The sequence below is a fragment of the Myodes glareolus genome, chromosome 3 (genome assembly GCF_982192425.1).
Source record: "Myodes glareolus chromosome 3, mMyoGla1.1, whole genome shotgun sequence".
Classification (NCBI taxonomy): Eukaryota; Metazoa; Chordata; class Mammalia; order Rodentia; family Cricetidae; genus Myodes; species Myodes glareolus.
In genome coordinates, this window is record NC_142028.1 from 29717085 (window position 1) to 29734873 (window position 17789).

General features: G+C 49.0%; 1 protein-coding gene across 1 annotated transcript; it reads right to left on the reverse strand.

The window, feature by feature from the left end:
* Positions 1-695: 695 nt before the first annotated feature.
* Tuba8 (tubulin alpha 8) lies at positions 696-16286 on the reverse strand. Its single transcript, XM_048444330.3, has 5 exons — positions 16127-16286; positions 6289-6511; positions 5242-5390; positions 3075-3755; positions 696-1008 (listed from the first exon to the last, which is right to left on the reverse strand). Exons 1-5 carry the CDS (start codon positions 16127-16129, stop codon positions 715-717), a joined length of 1350 nt encoding a protein of 449 aa, XP_048300287.1. The 5' UTR covers positions 16130-16286; the 3' UTR covers positions 696-714.
* Positions 16287-17789: the final 1503 nt, after the last annotated feature.

The following is a 17789-nucleotide window of genomic DNA, read 5'->3' on the forward strand; positions in this document are numbered from 1 at the left end:
TAAGTATTAAAACACACACACACACACACACACACACATATGTACAAACATACAAACAGGGACAGGACTCTCGGTAGTTGTGAACACCTAATGAGGGTCTTGGGAAACCCGCCCTGAGGGGGATCAAGATCAATCCACATGAGCTCAGAGCTGTGCTACATATCCATTTTATGAGTTTCTGTTTGCTCTCTCCACAGCATCTTCCGAGAGTGGGGTTTTCCTGGTGTTTTCCCATTCCTCTACCAGCAGGCCCTGTCTTGGGGATGAACAGCCTAACCCACCTGGAATAAAGATTCCTGATGCCCCTCCTTACCCCACCCACCCTGTGTGTGTGTGACTTGTTCACCTTAACTTTCATTCTTTAGGAATGAAGCTATTCTCATTCCAGGGGAGGGAGGGGGTTCCCTGTGTGCTCGGTACCCATGTGGCTGGTCAGGTTGCCCAGGTGCTGGAGTCAGGAACCCTAATCTATGTAGGACAGGAACTGGGCTGGTGATGGCAGGCCAGTCTCTCACTTTCTCTTTCTGTGGTTTCCTTTTCCCCTGCAACCCTGAGCACAGCATACTAAGAAGAGAAAAGGGGAGTGAGCAGGCGCAACTGCTGCTGCTCTGTCTGTCTGTCTGTCTGTCTGTGAACAGTGCTGGGAGATGAGCCCACCATGGTTAGAGTGGAGTAACACAAACAACGAGACACAGTCATGGGGCAGGTGTATATTTAAAATTCCTCCCCCTCATTTTCTTCTTCAAATGAATCAGTTCCCACTTCTTCATAATCCTTCTCCAGGGCGGCCAGGTCCTCCCTGGCCTCGGAAAACTCTCCTTCCTCCATTCCCTCTCCAACATACCAGTGCACGAAGGCCCGCTTGGCGTACATGAGATCAAATTTGTGGTCCAGGCGGGCCCAGGCCTCTGCGATTGCTGTGGTGTTGCTCAGCATGCACACAGCTCGCTGGACTTTAGCCAGGTCTCCCCCAGGCACCACGGTGGGGGGCTGGTAGTTGATGCCCACCTGGGGAACAAAGAAAGAAGACAGGCAACAGAATGACTCGCAAGTTGGCCAAGGACAGCGTTGGGCAATCTGTCGGTAATAAGCTTTGTTGGCAAGATCTAGACATGGGTGTGGGATGGAATGGCGTGATGGAGCAGGAGGAACAAGGAAGTTGGGAACATGGGGAGGGCAAAAGGGTGTGTGCTGGGGAGGAAATAAAAAAGAAAGGGAGAGGCATGATCGCACATGGTAACTTCAGTACCGTGGAGTCTGAGACAGGAGGATCTCAGGGGCTTAGAAACTAAAGGCTGGTAAAAAGAGGAAATAAATTGATGAATGTAATTAAGTGAAATTGTGGCATGAAAGAGGGGTCTCAAGTGTTTATCTCAGGATGTTCAAGGCCAATCAATTTCTAGAATTGGCGTTATTATCATAAGGTTTATTGTTTTCTAGATGTTTATCTGATGCTCCTTTTAATTTTTTTTTTTTTGCAATAAATTTAGGGAAGTTTCTCTGTCAGGGGTAAAGGGCTTTTTAAGAGGTTCCAGGGAGAATCCAGAGAAATAAATGCAAAAGGTCCTTGGGGACAGTGTTACTACCCACAAGGCCGGATCTCTAGTAAACAGTTCTCTTAGAAGAAAGGCAGAAACAGCAGGCACAGAAGCCGAAGGTCACACACAGGCAAGCCAACCTCCCGAGATCTGCTAGTGCACTGGGAAGGGGGAGTTTCCCAGTGGGGCTCTACCCTAGAAATCTCCGCACAAAGGCCTCAAGCTAAGGCAGACCGAGAATTATAGGAAACTGGAAGGCATCAAGATGGCAAAGTGTGGTATCACCAATCGGACACTGAGAGCCATAGCGGTGCCCAAAACTAAGGCCGTTGTGCTTCCGTTGCCAATCTCGTAGATTCCTTGCTTAGGAACACACGTCTTCAGTTAGTGGTAGCTGCAAGGCACAGGGCCACTAAACAAGCAGGAGGCCACAGATGTGGAAGAGATACATATTTTGCCACATCTTGCTGGTGTGGCTCTGGCCAGCATAGGCCTCTCTTCCCTTCTCAATAGTGACATTGTAGACCCTAGTCCAACTGGGGACTAATACCCCTGGGGAGAACGACAGCCGGTGAGGCTTAGCAATATGCATTCTGCCAGCATGCAGCTTTCTGAAACGCAGCTACCAATGCTAGCACCATCCTACTCACAGTTCCATACAGGACCTCAGAGCAAGCTTCAAATAGAGGGGGTGGCATCCCCTCTGTGTTCGTCACCCCACCATCTCCACGATTCTTTCATTTTTCCTTCTTCCCATTAACTCCCTTATTAGCTTATGCTGTTGTTTCAACTAAAAAACAGAACCTCAATTTTTGGACAGCCTTGACAACTTTGGCCAGAATGACACACAAAAATGGGTTGTGTCCAGGAAGGAAAGATGATGTGTGTCCCAAGGAGTGGAGCCTGTGAGTGAGCAGGAAGACTGTGTGCCCTTGGCCTGCAGGAACAACACTAATAATAGGAGGGGAGAAAGTGAGACTTCATGACGAACGGGAGTCAATCACAAAGACGAGGCACTGCCTCGGTGTTACTCTAAGCTGAGTAAGGCTTACAGGGGTAAATAGTTAACTCTTAACATATATTGGGGAAACACATCTTCTGTTAGAAGAAAGAACTGTGCCTCTCTAGCAATCTGAACCATTAAGTTAACTCTAAAATTAAATCATTTAGTTAACTCTAAAATTAAAATGTACCTAGAAGGGTAAAACACCTACTGAGCTTTCTTTTCAGCAAATTGAAATGAATTGCAAGTCCTCAAGGTATTGTGATTCGGGTCCCTCAGTTTAAAAAAGGAAAGAGTCAAAGATGGTTGACTAACCTTAAAGAGCAGCAGAGACGTGCACTTGCTAAAATGGCTTAAGCCAATCAGCCTTCAAGGGCTGAATGTCTCAGTCAAAGTTGAATGAGGTTAATGTTGCATCGGGTTAAGTCACCTCCCACGGTTCTCATAAAGACCAGAGTTCCCAAGGTTTACTCTCTCTGAGTAATCCCCTCTGCATCCCCAGTTGTCCCCCACCCCAAGTCATCAATTCTCACCTTGAAACCTGTGGGACACCAGTCAACAAACTGGATGGTTCTCTTGGTCTTGATGGCGGCAATGGCGACATTCACGTCCTTGGGGACAACATCCCCACGGTAGAGCATGCAGCAGGCCATGTATTTGCCATGACGTGGGTCACACTTCACCATCTGACTGTTGGGCTCAAAGCAGGAACTAGTTATCTCTGCCACAGACAGCTGCTCGTGGTAGGCTTTCTCCGCAGAAATGATGGGTGCGTAAGTGACCAGCGGGAAATGGATTCTGGGATAGGGTACTAGGTTGGTTTGGAACTCTGTGAGGTCCACATTGAGGGCTCCATCAAAGCGGAGAGAGGCAGTGATTGAGGACACAATTTGGCTGATAAGGCGGTTGAGGTTGGTATAGGTGGGGCGCTCGATGTCCAGGTTCCGGCGGCAGATATCATAGATGGCTTCGTTGTCCACCATGAAAGCACAGTCTGAGTGCTCCAGCGTGGTGTGGGTCGTCAGGATGGAGTTATAGGGCTCTACCACTGCTGTGGAGACCTGTGGTGCCGGGTAGATGGCAAATTCTAGCTTGGATTTCTTGCCATAGTCAAGGGAAAGGCGTTCCATCAAGAGAGAAGTGAAGCCAGAGCCCGTGCCGCCTCCGAAGCTGTGGAAGATGAGGAAGCCCTGCAAGCCGGAGCAGGCATCCGTCTGGGGAGAGCCAGAAACAAGGAGAAATCAGAAGAGTCCTGAGACCCCATGTGGAGACAAACCCAGACAAACCCCTTTCGTCTGCCTACCCCATCCTCAATATTTTCATATCAGTAAAATCATAATAACCTATAAGGAATAAGACACAAAAGAGGTTGTTTTGGTCTTGGGAGGAGTGGTTAATGTCTAGACTGACAAACTACACATGCGTGCGTAAGGCTCTGACTCAGAGCTGGCCAAAGCAGGAGTAGGAAGTCTCAGAGTTGCCTTTGTGGTGGGCCTTGCCTTTTGAGAGCTCAGACCTTGCCTACTACCCTTGTCCTTGACATATGCTTCTATGGGTATGGCTGACGGGCACACTCACACGTGGAAAGGGCTCAGGGTGCCTGCCAGTCTGAAAAATGTAAAAGGAGCTATGGCTTTTTTTCTTTTAAGATTTTGAAATTTTGAGATTTAAAAAATGTTTTTAGGTTGACAAATCATAACTGTGTATACTTATAGGGCCCACCATGCTGCTGTGGCTTTTGTGTGCATTCTGGAACAGCCACATCAAAACGAGCAACACGTCCATAAATTCCCAACTTGTAAACACTCCAGCCAGTCATTAACCTTTCCCAAGGCCTCCTCCCCCTTGGCTACATCCTCATCTTAGAAGGTTCAGTAATAGTTAATGAGAACTATAGTAAGCACTCCATGTTGACTCCTGGCAGAACTACAGTAAGCACTCCATGTTGACTCCTGGCAGAACTACAGTAAGCACTCCATGTTGACTCCTGGCAGATCTAAGAGAATTTATAGACTCACAGAGGATGTGAGCTATGATCATCCGATCCAGTGGTTCTGAACCTTTGGGCACCACGAGTCTGTCATTTTTTTTCCATCACATGGAAATGAGAGCTTATAACGACAAAGTGAGGTAGTCCACAATGCAGCTTAGTAGTCAAACCAGCCTGATTCAAATCCTAACTCCGCAGCTTCTAGCACTCTTTAGTAGTGTGACCCAACTTAAGACACCAACAGCCCCAGCCCAAAACTCCTGTATTTACACAAAGGAAATACCTCCCTTGTTTATTAGAAAACAAATGAAGGTGTGTAATTAGAGCTTAATTTGTACACATAACTACTCAAATGTGTAAACAAATCTTTCCCTCAGTTCTTCCAAGCCAATGCTTTACTAACCTATGTTTCTAACTCTAACTCCGTCTACAGGGTAGGCCAGTGTACCCAGGAAGGGAGAGGTGTACATCCCTGTGAATGTTCCTTCTGAAATATGATCAGAGGCCCAGTGGTACAGCCAACAGTACAGCATGTGCCTGACATGATGAGGCCCTGCATTTGGACCAACCAACCAACTAACCAACAAACAAACAAACGTACCTCCCCCAAGAACTCTAGTAGCTATACCTGCAGCCAGCTGATGCACACCTCTATCTGCCCTGAGTCCAAGCCTGACCAGATGGGCTCTTCCCTGCCCGATTGTGCTTACCAGCTTACGGATGCGGTCCAGCACCAGGTCAATACTCTCCTTGCCCACCGTATAGTGTCCACGGGCATAATTGTTAGCCGCATCCTCCTTCCCCGTGATCAGCTGCTCGGGATGGAAGAGCTGGCGGTAGGTTCCTGCCCGCACCTCATCTGTCAAGAGACAGGACCCTCAGATCCCCGTTTCCAGGAGATGTGCACTATTCCACTCATCTGAGTATGAGACCCGGCTGGAGTGGCCCAGTCTACCCTAGAACAATGACTCAGAGATCCAGAGGGACAAGAGCACTCTAACCAAGCCCAGGCCCCTGAGCCAAGCTAGAGAGGAGGAGGCTTGAAGGAGCAGATCCCACTTATCAAACACCAAAGCCATTTCCTCCTCTTCTGTCCTTCCCTCCACCTGGATCTGGATGCTCGGGAACCCTGTCCTAAGAAAGCCAGACTCCACCTGTGTGGTTCTAACTCAGAAGGCGCAGGGTTCTGCAAATGCAGCAGCTCTTCCTGTGAGTGTGGCTACCCTCACCCCACCTTGACTGTGAAGTGCTGCAAGGTTAGACATTTCCCTGAGGCCAGACTACAGCTATGGCCAGAAACCTATGCCTTAGGAAATGGACCGTTGGAGAGATTTTTTGAGACAGGGTTATTTTGTGTAGCCCTGACTGTCCTGGAACTCACTCTCTAGACCAACCTGGCCTTGAACTCACAGAGATCCGCCTGTCTCTGCCACCCACATGCCGGAATTAAAAGTGTGCACCACCACCGCCTGACTGAGAGGTTTCTAACAATTTCTAGAATATTTTGTGTTTTTTTAACTCTGTACCATCAGTAACAATCATGGCCATTTCTTGTCTCAGCAGGTTTAAGAAGCATTTTATTCTGCACAGATTAGAAGGATCCTTTTGACCCCTATTACAAATCCCCCAAGGACCCAAGGGAAGTCACATGGTGGATGAGTTCCGGTTGGCTCACTTACACCTTTCCACTCATTTCCCTCTCATTAGCCCAGTCCCTGCACTTTGCTGTTGCAGCAGAGCCCTTGGCCAGTACTCACCTACTACCGTAGGCTCCAGGTCGACCATGACAGCCCGGGGCACATGCTTGCCATTGCCAGTCTCACTGAAGAAGGTGGTGAAGGAGTCATCATCATTGACCTTGCTGGCCTGAGTGCCAAAGGTCCCATCTGCCTGGATGCCATGTTCCAAGCAGAAGAGTTCCCAGCAGGCATTGCCAATCTGAACTCCAGCTTGACCCACGTGGACCGATATGCATTCCCGCTGTGGAAACAGGGCACATCAAGGTCAGAGAACCCGAGTCCCTGGCCATGGGCCGAGGCCCCACATCTAAGAGGCTGTCTCTTCCGCACATTCAACGATCAGGATGCTCGAGCCTACAGCCGCACCACCCCACAACCAGGATGTGTCTGGGGTTCCAGGTGCCTGGCACCACTACATCTGGCACAGGACATAGTTCCAAACCAGTCAAAGATAGCAACAGACTAACCTTAACCTTACAACACATGGCGTCAGCGTTCACATTCATTCCTAAGCACTGACTTTCTGAGATATGACACACAGGGTGTGCATACAGAGCCCAGAGACTGTCATGGGGGAGCCACCATAGACATAGTCAATATGATGGCTATAAATGTAGAAACAATAAATAAGTTATTTACCACCAAGGCCAAGTTAGGCTCTTCCTGAATGTTGAGAAATGAGGAACATTTTTGGAAGCACCACTCACTATGTACCTTGCTGCTTAGGTCAGCCCAAGTATTGAGTAAATTTCACCTTTTGAGTGCTCCTCTATCTTAGTTGCTCTGATTTAAAACCTCAATTGTCTATCTGATTCTAGCATTATTACCTAAGAATAAGGGCTGTGTGTGTGTGTGTGTGTGTGTGTGTGTGTGTGTTGTGTGTGAAGAACCCTTCCAAGCAGATTTCCTGGGAAAATGGACTCATCCTCCACCCTCTGCCCATCTGTAGGGAAGCAGTGGCCCACATGGAATAACTCTGTTCTGTGATACCTGGAAGAGCCCAGCAGGGAAGCATGTGCCTGGTCTGTAGGTTTCTATTCTTATCCATGACCTGATGTGGCCCTCTCCAGCTCTGGGTAACCCAAGCCAGGAGCAGAAGCTCCGGAGAGCATAGCTCGTTGAGGAAACAGGCAGTGTGTGCATCAGAGTTCAGAACCCAGAAGCCTCTCCAGGCACAGGAATGGAGCAGATGCCCTGACCATCTCCAAGGACCAGAGACTTCAGGACCAGTTGCTCCCTGGTTTGGTTTTGCAACTGAGTCCCTCTCTCCCTATCACTCTGCTAGCCCTTGCCGCTGGGTGGAAAGTGTGCAGGCATTCGAAGCCACCAATACGGAGCACAGAGCTGCAGACTACAGCCCAGCAGAACCTCCCAACGCCCAGTGAAAGGCTTCACTCATGACTTGCTCCACCCAGGCTCACAGCAAGCCATCTCAATGCATTTGTTGTGTTGTGTGACCTTGGCCGAGTCACTTAAACACTCCTCATCTGAAAAGAAGCGTTTAGCTGTGATTGTCATTGGCTTTACCATTATCATCATATGGCATGATCTAGCTCCTTCTCCACCTGCTGGGAGCGCAGGCAGAGAGTCAGAGCTCACAGGCAGGCTCCCTTTGCTGTGGGGCTGTCTTCTACTTCCCTTTTAGCACTAAGGAAAGCACACCCTACACGGAGCAACAGTCCCACACATATGTTATTATTGAGCCAAAGCTACAGCACACTCAGCAAGAAGCCGTGGCTTCTCAGGAAGAACCTGACATTGTGCGAACATAGCACAGGCCCACGGGGAACCTGATCCTGGATCACCTCCTTTAAATTCCGGTCTCATCTGTAGCCCCAAACTTCAGCTTTCTGAGTTTGTCCCTTCGTTTCACCATCGTATGCCAACCACCCCCACTTATTGAGGGTGCAGTATGGTTTCCAGTCTTCTGACTTCCTTCCAGAACACTCTAGATCTTCCCAGGGAAGATGAAGGGTTATTGCAGGAAGGGAAAAAAAAATTAAAAAAAAAAAACCATGAGAAGAACAACAGAATGACCTGCAGCCACCAACACATGACCCAGGGTTTTTGGTCTCTTTGATGCCCTCCTCAGTCTTACTTGAATGAATGAATATCTCTCCTCCTGACATAGTCTCTCTCTCTCTCCACCTCCTCCTGACAGTCTCTCTCCTCCTACTACTACTACTACTATACTGACAGCCTCTCTCTCTCTCTCTCTCTCTCCCTCTCCCTCTCTCTGGCAAACCAGGCAAGCGATCCACTGCTGAGCTACACACTCTCTCCCAATTAATGAGAAAGAAGAGCGGCAGAAACTGGGCCATACCAAAACCACATTAGAAGCAAAACGGCTACATGGACCTGTAGATTATGAATTATAACTTTAACAAATTAAAATAGAGAAGCTCATTAGTTTTAATTATTAAGTATGATAAAAATGAGGTTAAGTATGAAAATGTTTTCAGTGTCTAGAATTATGTCTGAAGCACCTAGCAATAAACTTTAAAATAGTATTTAAAGTACTATTTTTTGATTTTTAACAGTATTGGAGATCAAACCCAGAGCCTTGAAATGTTAGGCAAGTGAGCTACACTCTCAGCTTCTAAAACACATTAATGAACACAGGAGATAAGTAGATATGGCCTTAAATGATAGCTTTTACACCTAAGCAATAAGCATATGGGTGACTTTATACTCATCTACTCTTCTGGAAGTTTAAATTTTTCATAGTAAAAATGAAGATGTTAATAACAAAGTAAAAGAAATGAATGAAAAGTAGGAGTTGGAATAGAGACTCCATCCATGTTAGCCTGGTTCTTCTCCTCTCACATAGCCAGTTGCTCAGCTGACACTAAGGGCGCACCCTAAGAGAGCAAGCAAAACTTTCAAAGCTACATAAGGAGAACTTGCCTACCACAAGCCAGATCCTGGGCTTGGTCTCTGTTTCCTGTTTGGAATTGTGCATGGCTAGCTTGGCATGGATGCCCACGACCAGGCTGGTACTGAGGTAGATGCAGCCACCATCTGCTCAAGGCACAGGAAGTTCAGAGTAAGAGGGAGGTAAGAGGTTTGGGGTGCAGAGGGTAGAGTTCAGATACAAGTAAAATTATAACTCTATGAAGTTTCTGGGAACTCTGTGGTCTATGAACATCCTCAGTATTCCACGGGACACTTCGCTCATGGTAGGGGTGCTATAGTTTGCATCTGGAATACCTTCCAAAAGGGGAGAAGGCTAAGAGGTGGAGCCCAGCAGTATGTGTCTCAGTTCTCAGGGGCACACCCTCATGGGACTGTGGAACCCCAGTTTCTCCCTCTGTCTCTTTTCCTCCTTAGCCATCAAGTATGTGTTTTATCACTTGTTCCTACCTTGTGCCACTTCGCCTCAGATCTAGAACCAACAGGGATAACCAAGCACACACTGAAACCTCCAAAACTGTACCAAAATAAACCCTACACTTCACCAGTCCACAACCTCAGGGTCTGTTGCCCTGGCAGAAGCTGGCACAGGGGCAGCCTTCTCTACACTGTCACTCAGTCACCCCTCTTTCTGCCCGAAGTTCCACACAGATGAGCACAGGAGACCAGTGTGACACCCTTGGGAAGTCAATCCTCACACCCAGTAAAGGTGATCAATCTGCCACACTGAGGATGGACGTAAGAGCCAAACACCTGGCACGTAGGTGGGCCGGTCCCATGGGTCACCTCATGATTCCTTCTCCATTGCTGGCAGGTCAAACTGAGGCCCTGGGAGGCAAAGGTTAGACTGATGATGCGCACAGTGCAGCAAGAAAGCCTGCCCTAGAACCCAGCCCGAGCTGGTCCTTTGCACTCTGCCACCCCCTGGCTCACCCTCACTCTGAATTTCCAGGGCCTTGGGGTGTGGCTGCATCTACCTTAGTACCAGCCTGGCAGTGGACATCCATACCAAGCTAGCCATGCAAAACACCCAACAGAAAATGCTCTCCGCACAGAAATGCTGTGAGCCAAGCAGAAATTGGTCTCTTTTACTCTTTCTCTCTTGCTACCTGGAGACTGTTTCTCGGGGTAAGCTGTGTGGCCAAAGATGGGGGCAGGCAAAGGTAAGCTGAGTTAGCAAGGATATTTCAGTCATATGCTACTCCAAACTCCTATCTCAGGTTCCCCTTGGTAGTCAGAGTTCCTGTCCCCTCCCCCTCTTGATTCTATTTTGAATCTGGGCCTGTAGAGCTCTGTTCTCTTGGGTACCTTGTAAGGGAAGAAAGGCGCTATTTGCTGCCAGAGCCCCTAAACTCAACAATGGGGGGGAGGGGTTAAGGGAGATAAAGAGATGTATACACCCCTCTCAAGAAAAGCAGCATCCCTCCATAGGTCTGATATGTCAACTGCCACCTACAAAAGTTCATCCCAATATGATGAGTGCTGTCATATGCAAGAAGGTTCTAAATGGCAGTGTGCTGACGCCATTTTCAGGACTCCAGTTAAATGTCACTGCCGACTGGCAGGAAATCAGGATAACCACAGACCATCGCAGGGTCCCTACTGTGTTTGTTCATGATTGTCTTTGTGTTTATCCCACAACGCTCAGCCATGATGGTTGCTTCTTCAAGTGTCTGTCTTTGCCTGATACAGAGACTAAACTCCATGGGCAAGCAACTCAATCTCCAACACCAAGCACAGTGCTTGGACACAGCAGAGATGCGCAGAATCAGAGCCCTCCGTGGCTTTACAGGACCGGTTAACACGAAGCACGGGCAGAGCCGAAGAACACATAGACACAGCTCAGGGGAGTTCAGCCAAGGGACCCACACTGCTGACTTGGTCTGCTGAAGAAGGAAAATGGACAGGTCCCTGATGCATTTAGACAGGCCTGGGGACATGTTAGGAATAGTGAACACAAGAGACGGGAGAATTCAGGACATGTCCCACAACTGCCAGATTATATGGAGCATGAGCTCGTGCAGGGCAGAGCTAGTGGGACAGCCGTGTCCCCGCCGCCCATCCTCCACGGAGAGCATATGTCACGGAAAATCATATTCTAGAACTCTGCAGCCTTTCAGAGCCTACTTTGAGACGCCCTCCCTTGTGCTGATCCTATCTAAGATACTCCCTCTGCTTCGGTATTGTCAGTTCCTCTTGCTTTGCTCTCAGAAACAAATACTACATGCTCTCCTCAGTGGAAGAATGTTTTGAATCTTTCAACATTATTTTGAGGCCAGAGACACAGCTCAGTATGGTAGAGTGATTTCAAGTGTGTTTAAGACCCTGGACTTGGGGGGGAAAAGTCAGTTCAAGGTTTCACAAAAAAAAAAAAAAAAAAAAAAAAAAAACCACACACACACACATTAACCGTGGAGTATTTCTCTAGGAAAGCTAGTGACTCAGACCCACATCAGGAGCCCTGTGAGGGACTCAGACAGGGCCATTGTCCCCGGGCCACCTGTGTGCACAGTTGTAATGCAGTTGCTCTCTGGGAGCCCATTATCACTGCATTCTTTCTAGTTGTTAGGCTAGAATAAAAAAAAAAATCACATGTATTTTAGGACCTAGGTCACAAAGCTGGCAAGTGAAGAGTAGATTCGTAGTGTTCCAAAGGGATAATTAAAGCAGGAACAAACGTGACTCATCAAAGTGTGCGTTATCACTGCTCAGACCCTTCAATTAGCGTGGATTTGGGATCACTGACAAGAGAGAAAAGCTCAGGAGAGGGGCTCGGATGACGTGGGTAGCAATAGTGTGGGTGAGAAGCAAGTGACGGGGTGCTCGGTAAGAAGATTCTGGCACAAGAGACCCTGGGATGGCAAAGCCCATGGCTCCCAGCTGGCACTGAGACAGGACTCAGGGTTCAGTGTGACGCACACACTGCCTACTGCGCTTTTTCACGATCTTCCAGGAGACAGGAAATGCGTACCACAAAGGCCACAGTATTGTCAGTTCCCCAAGTAGTCCGAGAAAAAGTGAACAGTTGGTCCCCTTCCTTCCTCAAACAATACCACATCCTCCCACTTTTCCCAATCACTGACCTTGTCACCAGCCATTTCCTCCTCAAAATTAACCTTTTGTCCTAGAAGCCTAGGAGTCATTGAGGTCATCAAGGTCACCTAGGACCCGCCTCAGCAAGGACACACAGCAAACACTTGGCAACAGCGTTCATGTCCCCACCGCTCCCTCAGCTGAGCCTAAAGGAGTTCTAGCAAGACTTTCTCAACAGCTTCGCCCCATCACTTTAACCAAGGACCATGACTCAGAAGCAGATACCCAAGTGCCTAGGAGGAAAAACCTCCCCCAGTGGAGCAAAGGAGAGGTGGCTGTAACCCCACGGTGCTCTGGGTCACAATGCTCATCTGCCTTGCACAGCACAGCCAGTGGTACAGCTGAGTGATGACAGAGATACCAGACATGGCAGTGACTCCGCCCACCCCAGACTCACTGCCCTCCCCCCGTAACTGCCAGTTCTTTGCAAATGTATAGGATCTTTGATACCATTTGATGTTAATTTCCATATAATGCAGGCAGTGTTCCTTGATGCTAAAGAAATGGCATGAAGGTATTTTGAAGGTCATATAGGTTTGCCCATCTCCCTGGTACTTTTATAAAAACTCTCCTGCTACCATGGACATGGGTTCAGCTTAGGGTACCTGGCCAGGCACCTCCATACTACTTTCCCAAAATAAATGTCATTGCCACATTCCCAGGGGCTGCTTGCTGGATAAATACAGACAGCAGATGGGATGCTGGGGTATGCCGTCGACCTGCTGAGCTGAAGGGTAAGAAGGAAGGCTTTAGAGAGTGGATTTTATCAGCTGTGTGATTTGAGTATCTGGTGTGGGACCAGTAAAAGCCATTGGTGGATGGAGCACTATGCGCCAGGGAAGAAAGCCAGCAACTCTCAAGAAAAATGCTCAGCTGCCAGTACCCGAAGAATGGCCACACTGGAAATATGTGTCGGAACCAGTTACATATTTCTTACCCCACCTCAAAAAAATAGAAATGGCAAAACCAATTCTGCTTACCTCTCAGGAAGGCCTCCATGACCTCCATGACCAAGGAAATGGGGACACGGAGGCCAGCTGCCTGAAACCTGACCCACGAGAGGAAGTGAGGACATTCTTGAAAGAGTGGGATTCTTGACATCAAGGTTTACAAATTGATCATTCTAGTCTTCCAGGAATGAGTTGGGGTCTGGGGACGTGGCTCAAAAGTAGCCCTGTTGCCAAGCATACAAGGCTCGGCCTCAGGAATCCATCACTCCCACCACCCCACCACCACCACCGCTCCCTCCACAACATAAAAAGAAAGGAGAAGAAGAAAAGGATGTGGGTCTCCGTGCTGCTCAGGAGGCCGAGGGAACAGAAACAGCACAAGTTTAAGGGAAGCCTGGGCATCATAATGGCATCCCTCTCCAGATGAAAAATAAAGAGGGAGGAAGGAGGTAAACAGAAAAAAATTCACTGTGAGGTTCTGGAATGGGAAATGTAGCCCATCAAGACAGAGCTGAGCATATAAGGAATGTTCTCAGTACACGAAGCTCAGGGTTTCACAATAAAATGATGGGCTTTTTAGACAGCTGGCCATGCAGGTTTCAAAGCCTCTTAAACTTCACAGCTTTTCGCTTGTCTTGTTGTTTCCCAGGTATACTCCGAACACATTGGTGTCTGTTCAAGGGTTGGGTTGCTGTCTTTGCCCTCTTCTCCTAACATCCTTAGGGCTCGACTCAGTGTCGGCGGACATTCAGATCGGAATTAAAGTATAGATGTGAACACACTTGGAAAATCTTAAAGCAATAGCTATGCACTGGGAACTGTAAATGGTAAATATCAGTTCTACAAGCCAGACGGTGGTGGCGCACACCTTTAATCCCAGCACTCGGGAGGCAGAGGTGGGCAGATCTCTGTGAGTTCGAGGCCAGCTAGTTCCAGGACAGACTCCAAAGCTACAGTGAAACCATGTCTCAAAAAAAAAAAAAAATCAGTTCTACAGCACGTGACCAAATAAATAAACAAAGCAAGTCTGATAACTGAGGCCACAGAAACGGGTCAGCAGGTAAAAGCGCTTCTAAAACAAGCCTATGACCGGAGTTTGATCACCAAATTCCATGGTGAAAGGAAAACATTAATACACAGAGACACACACATGCACATGAAACACACTAATAAATATCTTGATCTTTTCTGGATGTGATAGTGCATGCCTTTAATCCCAGCACTCAGGAGGCAGAGGTAAAATGGATCCCTGAATTTGAGACCAGTCTGGTCTACTGAACAAGTTCCAGGACAGTCGGGGCTATATAGAGAAACCCAGTCTTGAGTAAAAAAAATTAATGACCAATCATAGCAAATATGTAAGCTGGGAGATACATAGACTAAACTCATTTACTCTTCATATGTGTACATATAACAAGCATATTTAAATCACTTTTATAACTAAAAGCTTAAAAATAATAAAATGTATGCAAGAGCTTTGAATATTTGTACTAAACCCTCTTCATTTTGTAGATGAGAAAAACCAGTCCAGAGAAGTTTGATGACCTTCCTGAAGGCACACAGCTAGCTGTGGAGCCAAGCGCCAAAATCTGAACTTCAACTCTGCACTCCTAAGATCCCACACCAGTGACCTGAGCAGAATGGTTTCCTCTGGTCACTCCCTCCTGTGTTCCCAAATTCTTCCCGCTCCCAGGTGTGTCTAGGAGCATGCTGGGGAGTGAGGAATGATGGACAGGCTTGGAGGTAGGACTAGCAGAAGGGCCAGCGCCAGCAAGTCTTGGACACTCTCCCAAATGAACAGCCAGAGAGGAGGAGGGGCGGCGGGAGGCGGCGTGGAACAGGAGAAGGGGGAAGGAGAGAGAGGAGGCAGAAAGGGGAGAGGAGAGGCGGGTGAGGAGGAGGGAAGGGAGGTTCTGGCGCCGCTGCCTGTCACTGACACCAGAGCAAGTGCGCTCCTCGGAGAACCTGACCTTGGTCTGTGAGATACTCTTATACTGCCTCCCCCCACCTCCTCCCCGCCCACCCCCACCCCCGCCACGCTAACCATTCTGTCCCACTTCACTGCAGAAACACTAGAGCTTCCAGGCATGGGGGAAGGTGATTGAGGCCAACATTAGGGCCGGGTAGCTGGATGTCCCAGGGGCTTTTGGCGCAGCTGATGAAGCTGATGAAGCGCTCAGGAGGGGATCTCTCCAGTTATAAAGGTAGCAGCCGCTAGTGAAGACAGCGGCCAGTAAGGAGTCCCTGCCTCGAAGCCAGGAAAGGAAATAAAATTAAACGGCTGAAGTCCCCTGGTCTCCAGGGAGGAAAACTTCTTTTCTGACTTTGACCGCTAGGAAGGGTAAGAAGCCGGCACCAGTGCCAGGCGCCTGCGAAGCTGGTAGGTTCCAAAAGACCCAGCTCGAGTGCCCCAAACCCAAGACGGTGGCCCGATGATAAGAATGGAGAATGACCCGAACCTGGAGTCTGTCACTTTTGACTGGGTTTGGAGACTTGACTCTATCTACACCCCAGACTCAAGGTCCAGACCACCTGCCCAGAATCCCTCAGCATCCCATTTCTTCTCTGGTCCACGAGTGGCAGTCCCCCAGATTCTCACCCGGCTCTCCAGGTCCGCCCCCTTCTCATTCGCAAGCGTAAATCTTCCCTTTAGGTCCCTTTAAAGGGCGAACGGCCCCGCTCTCTACTTTCTTTGCAAAATTAAAGGTACCTGACAACTAGATGTTTCCCACCCCTGGGTATAATGACCCTTGATCCTGAACTGACCCACAACCCCCGCTCCCCAAGAGACTTGGAGCCCAGTGGATCCAAAGCCATCCGGCAGCTACTCTGTAGTCCCGGAACTCTGTACCCCGGCACCTGCGCGCGTCCCTGGCAAGCCGGGGCCCGGGAAGTCTCACCATCGTGGCAGCTCTCCTCGCCCGCTCGCCTCCCAGCTGGGCCTGCCCACCCCAACTGCTCCAGATACGGCCGCCTCCGCGGTTGTGACACACTGCGAGGGAGGGGGCCTGAGACAGACATGCTGGGCCAGCAGTTGCCCTGCAGCATCACAGTGCCCGCGGAGGGGAGGGACCTGGGTAGGTCACAATGGCACCTCCCCTCCTACCGGTGGCTCGCTGATCCAGCCCCGCTGCTTCCCACGCCCGGAGCGGTGGCGGCTGAGCTCCTGCACCTAGTGAGTCGGAAAAGCAGTCCTGTGAGCGCGACACACGTGTGCACACATACCCCGCATCCACCACGAGATCTGCATTGGAAAGCAGTGGAAAAATACTTCAAAACAAAATGCTCATTTCTAACCAAATGTTCATAGTCTCCTGCTGCCAGCACTGGCTGGCGTCCTGGGAAGGCAGCTAACTGGTCTATTAGAGTCATCTCTGCCCAGGAGAGCAGGCAGGATCTGACCTCCCCGGGTCAGAGCCCAAGCTTCTGCTTCTACCACCGCCTGCCAGATTACTGGAGAATTCAGTATACACAGGGCCCCTGGTCTACAGCAAGTACTCCATAAGGGGATTCCGGAATTCGGTGCTGTTTTAAATACTGTCAGAGTAGCTCCCGCTTCACCATTCTCAAGTGTCTCCTCCTGACCCACTCCTACGAGACCCTTCCTACTTAATCCCCAAATGTGGGGTGTCACCTCATGTACTCCAGAACATCAGGGTGTTCGGTGCCTCTGCCCTGTACTAGGACCTCCTCTTTGTGGCCACAGGCGACATTGAAGAGCAAGTCAGTTCATCTCACCTATCTGGGGACGGAGGACTGGGGACAGAGGACTGGGGACAGGGAGCTGGCCCTGTTAGGAGCCTCTACTCCTTAGTTACCCACATCACTAACTGGCTCCACACGTCCCTTTGTCTCCAGGCCACTGGGGGCTGAAGGGTTCCTGTGCCTTGAGCTCAACACAGACTTCCCTATCAAGGGCCACTCATGCTTAAAGATGTAACCTAAAGTCTTTCTTCTCTCCCTCTTTTCTCTGGCAACTGCCCACCACACAAGTCCTGGAAGGAAATCAGGAGTTCTTCAAGATGTATTTGGAGCTGCTGTGGCCAGATGATGTGTCTCTGTTTCCAAACACAGAGAAGACACACCTTCCCTCTGCTCTAAGGAACCGGCAGAGAGAACCCTGTATAGTGGCTTATTCTGTTGGCCATTATTCCTGTATTTGCCTATTGCATGTGAGGAAGCATTGAACACACTTCCCACTGATACCCAGCCTCCAAGCTGGGACTGCCCACTCTAATTGCTCTGGATAAGTCACTTCCATGGCTGTAACACACTGTGGAGAGAGACATGCTGGGCCAGTAGCTTCCCTGCAGCTGTGCCCACAGAGAGGAAGGACCCAGGCAAGTCGCAGTCTTATAATGTAATAGCTTAAAAATGAAGACTCAGCGAGGGCAGGGGGGGTGCACGCCTTTAATTCCAGTATTCAGCAAGCAGAGGCAGGTCAGATCTCTGTAAGTTCAAGGCTAGCCTGGTCTACGAGCAAGTTCTAGGACAGCCAGGTCTTCACAGGGAGAAACCCTGTCTCGAAAAACCAAAAAATTAAAATATAAATAAAAATGGAGA

Bases quoted from the DNA above. Each gene is read 5' to 3' on its own strand.
- Tuba8 (XM_048444330.3), bottom strand. The intron at 5,391-6,288 runs GTGAGTACTGGC...GTCTCTTGACAG, and splicing joins CCTGGAGCCTACGGTAGTAG to ATGAGGTGCGGGCAGGAACC. The intron at 1,009-3,074 runs GTGAGAATTGAT...TTTGTTCCCCAG, and splicing joins GGTGTCCCACAGGTTTCAAG to GTGGGCATCAACTACCAGCC.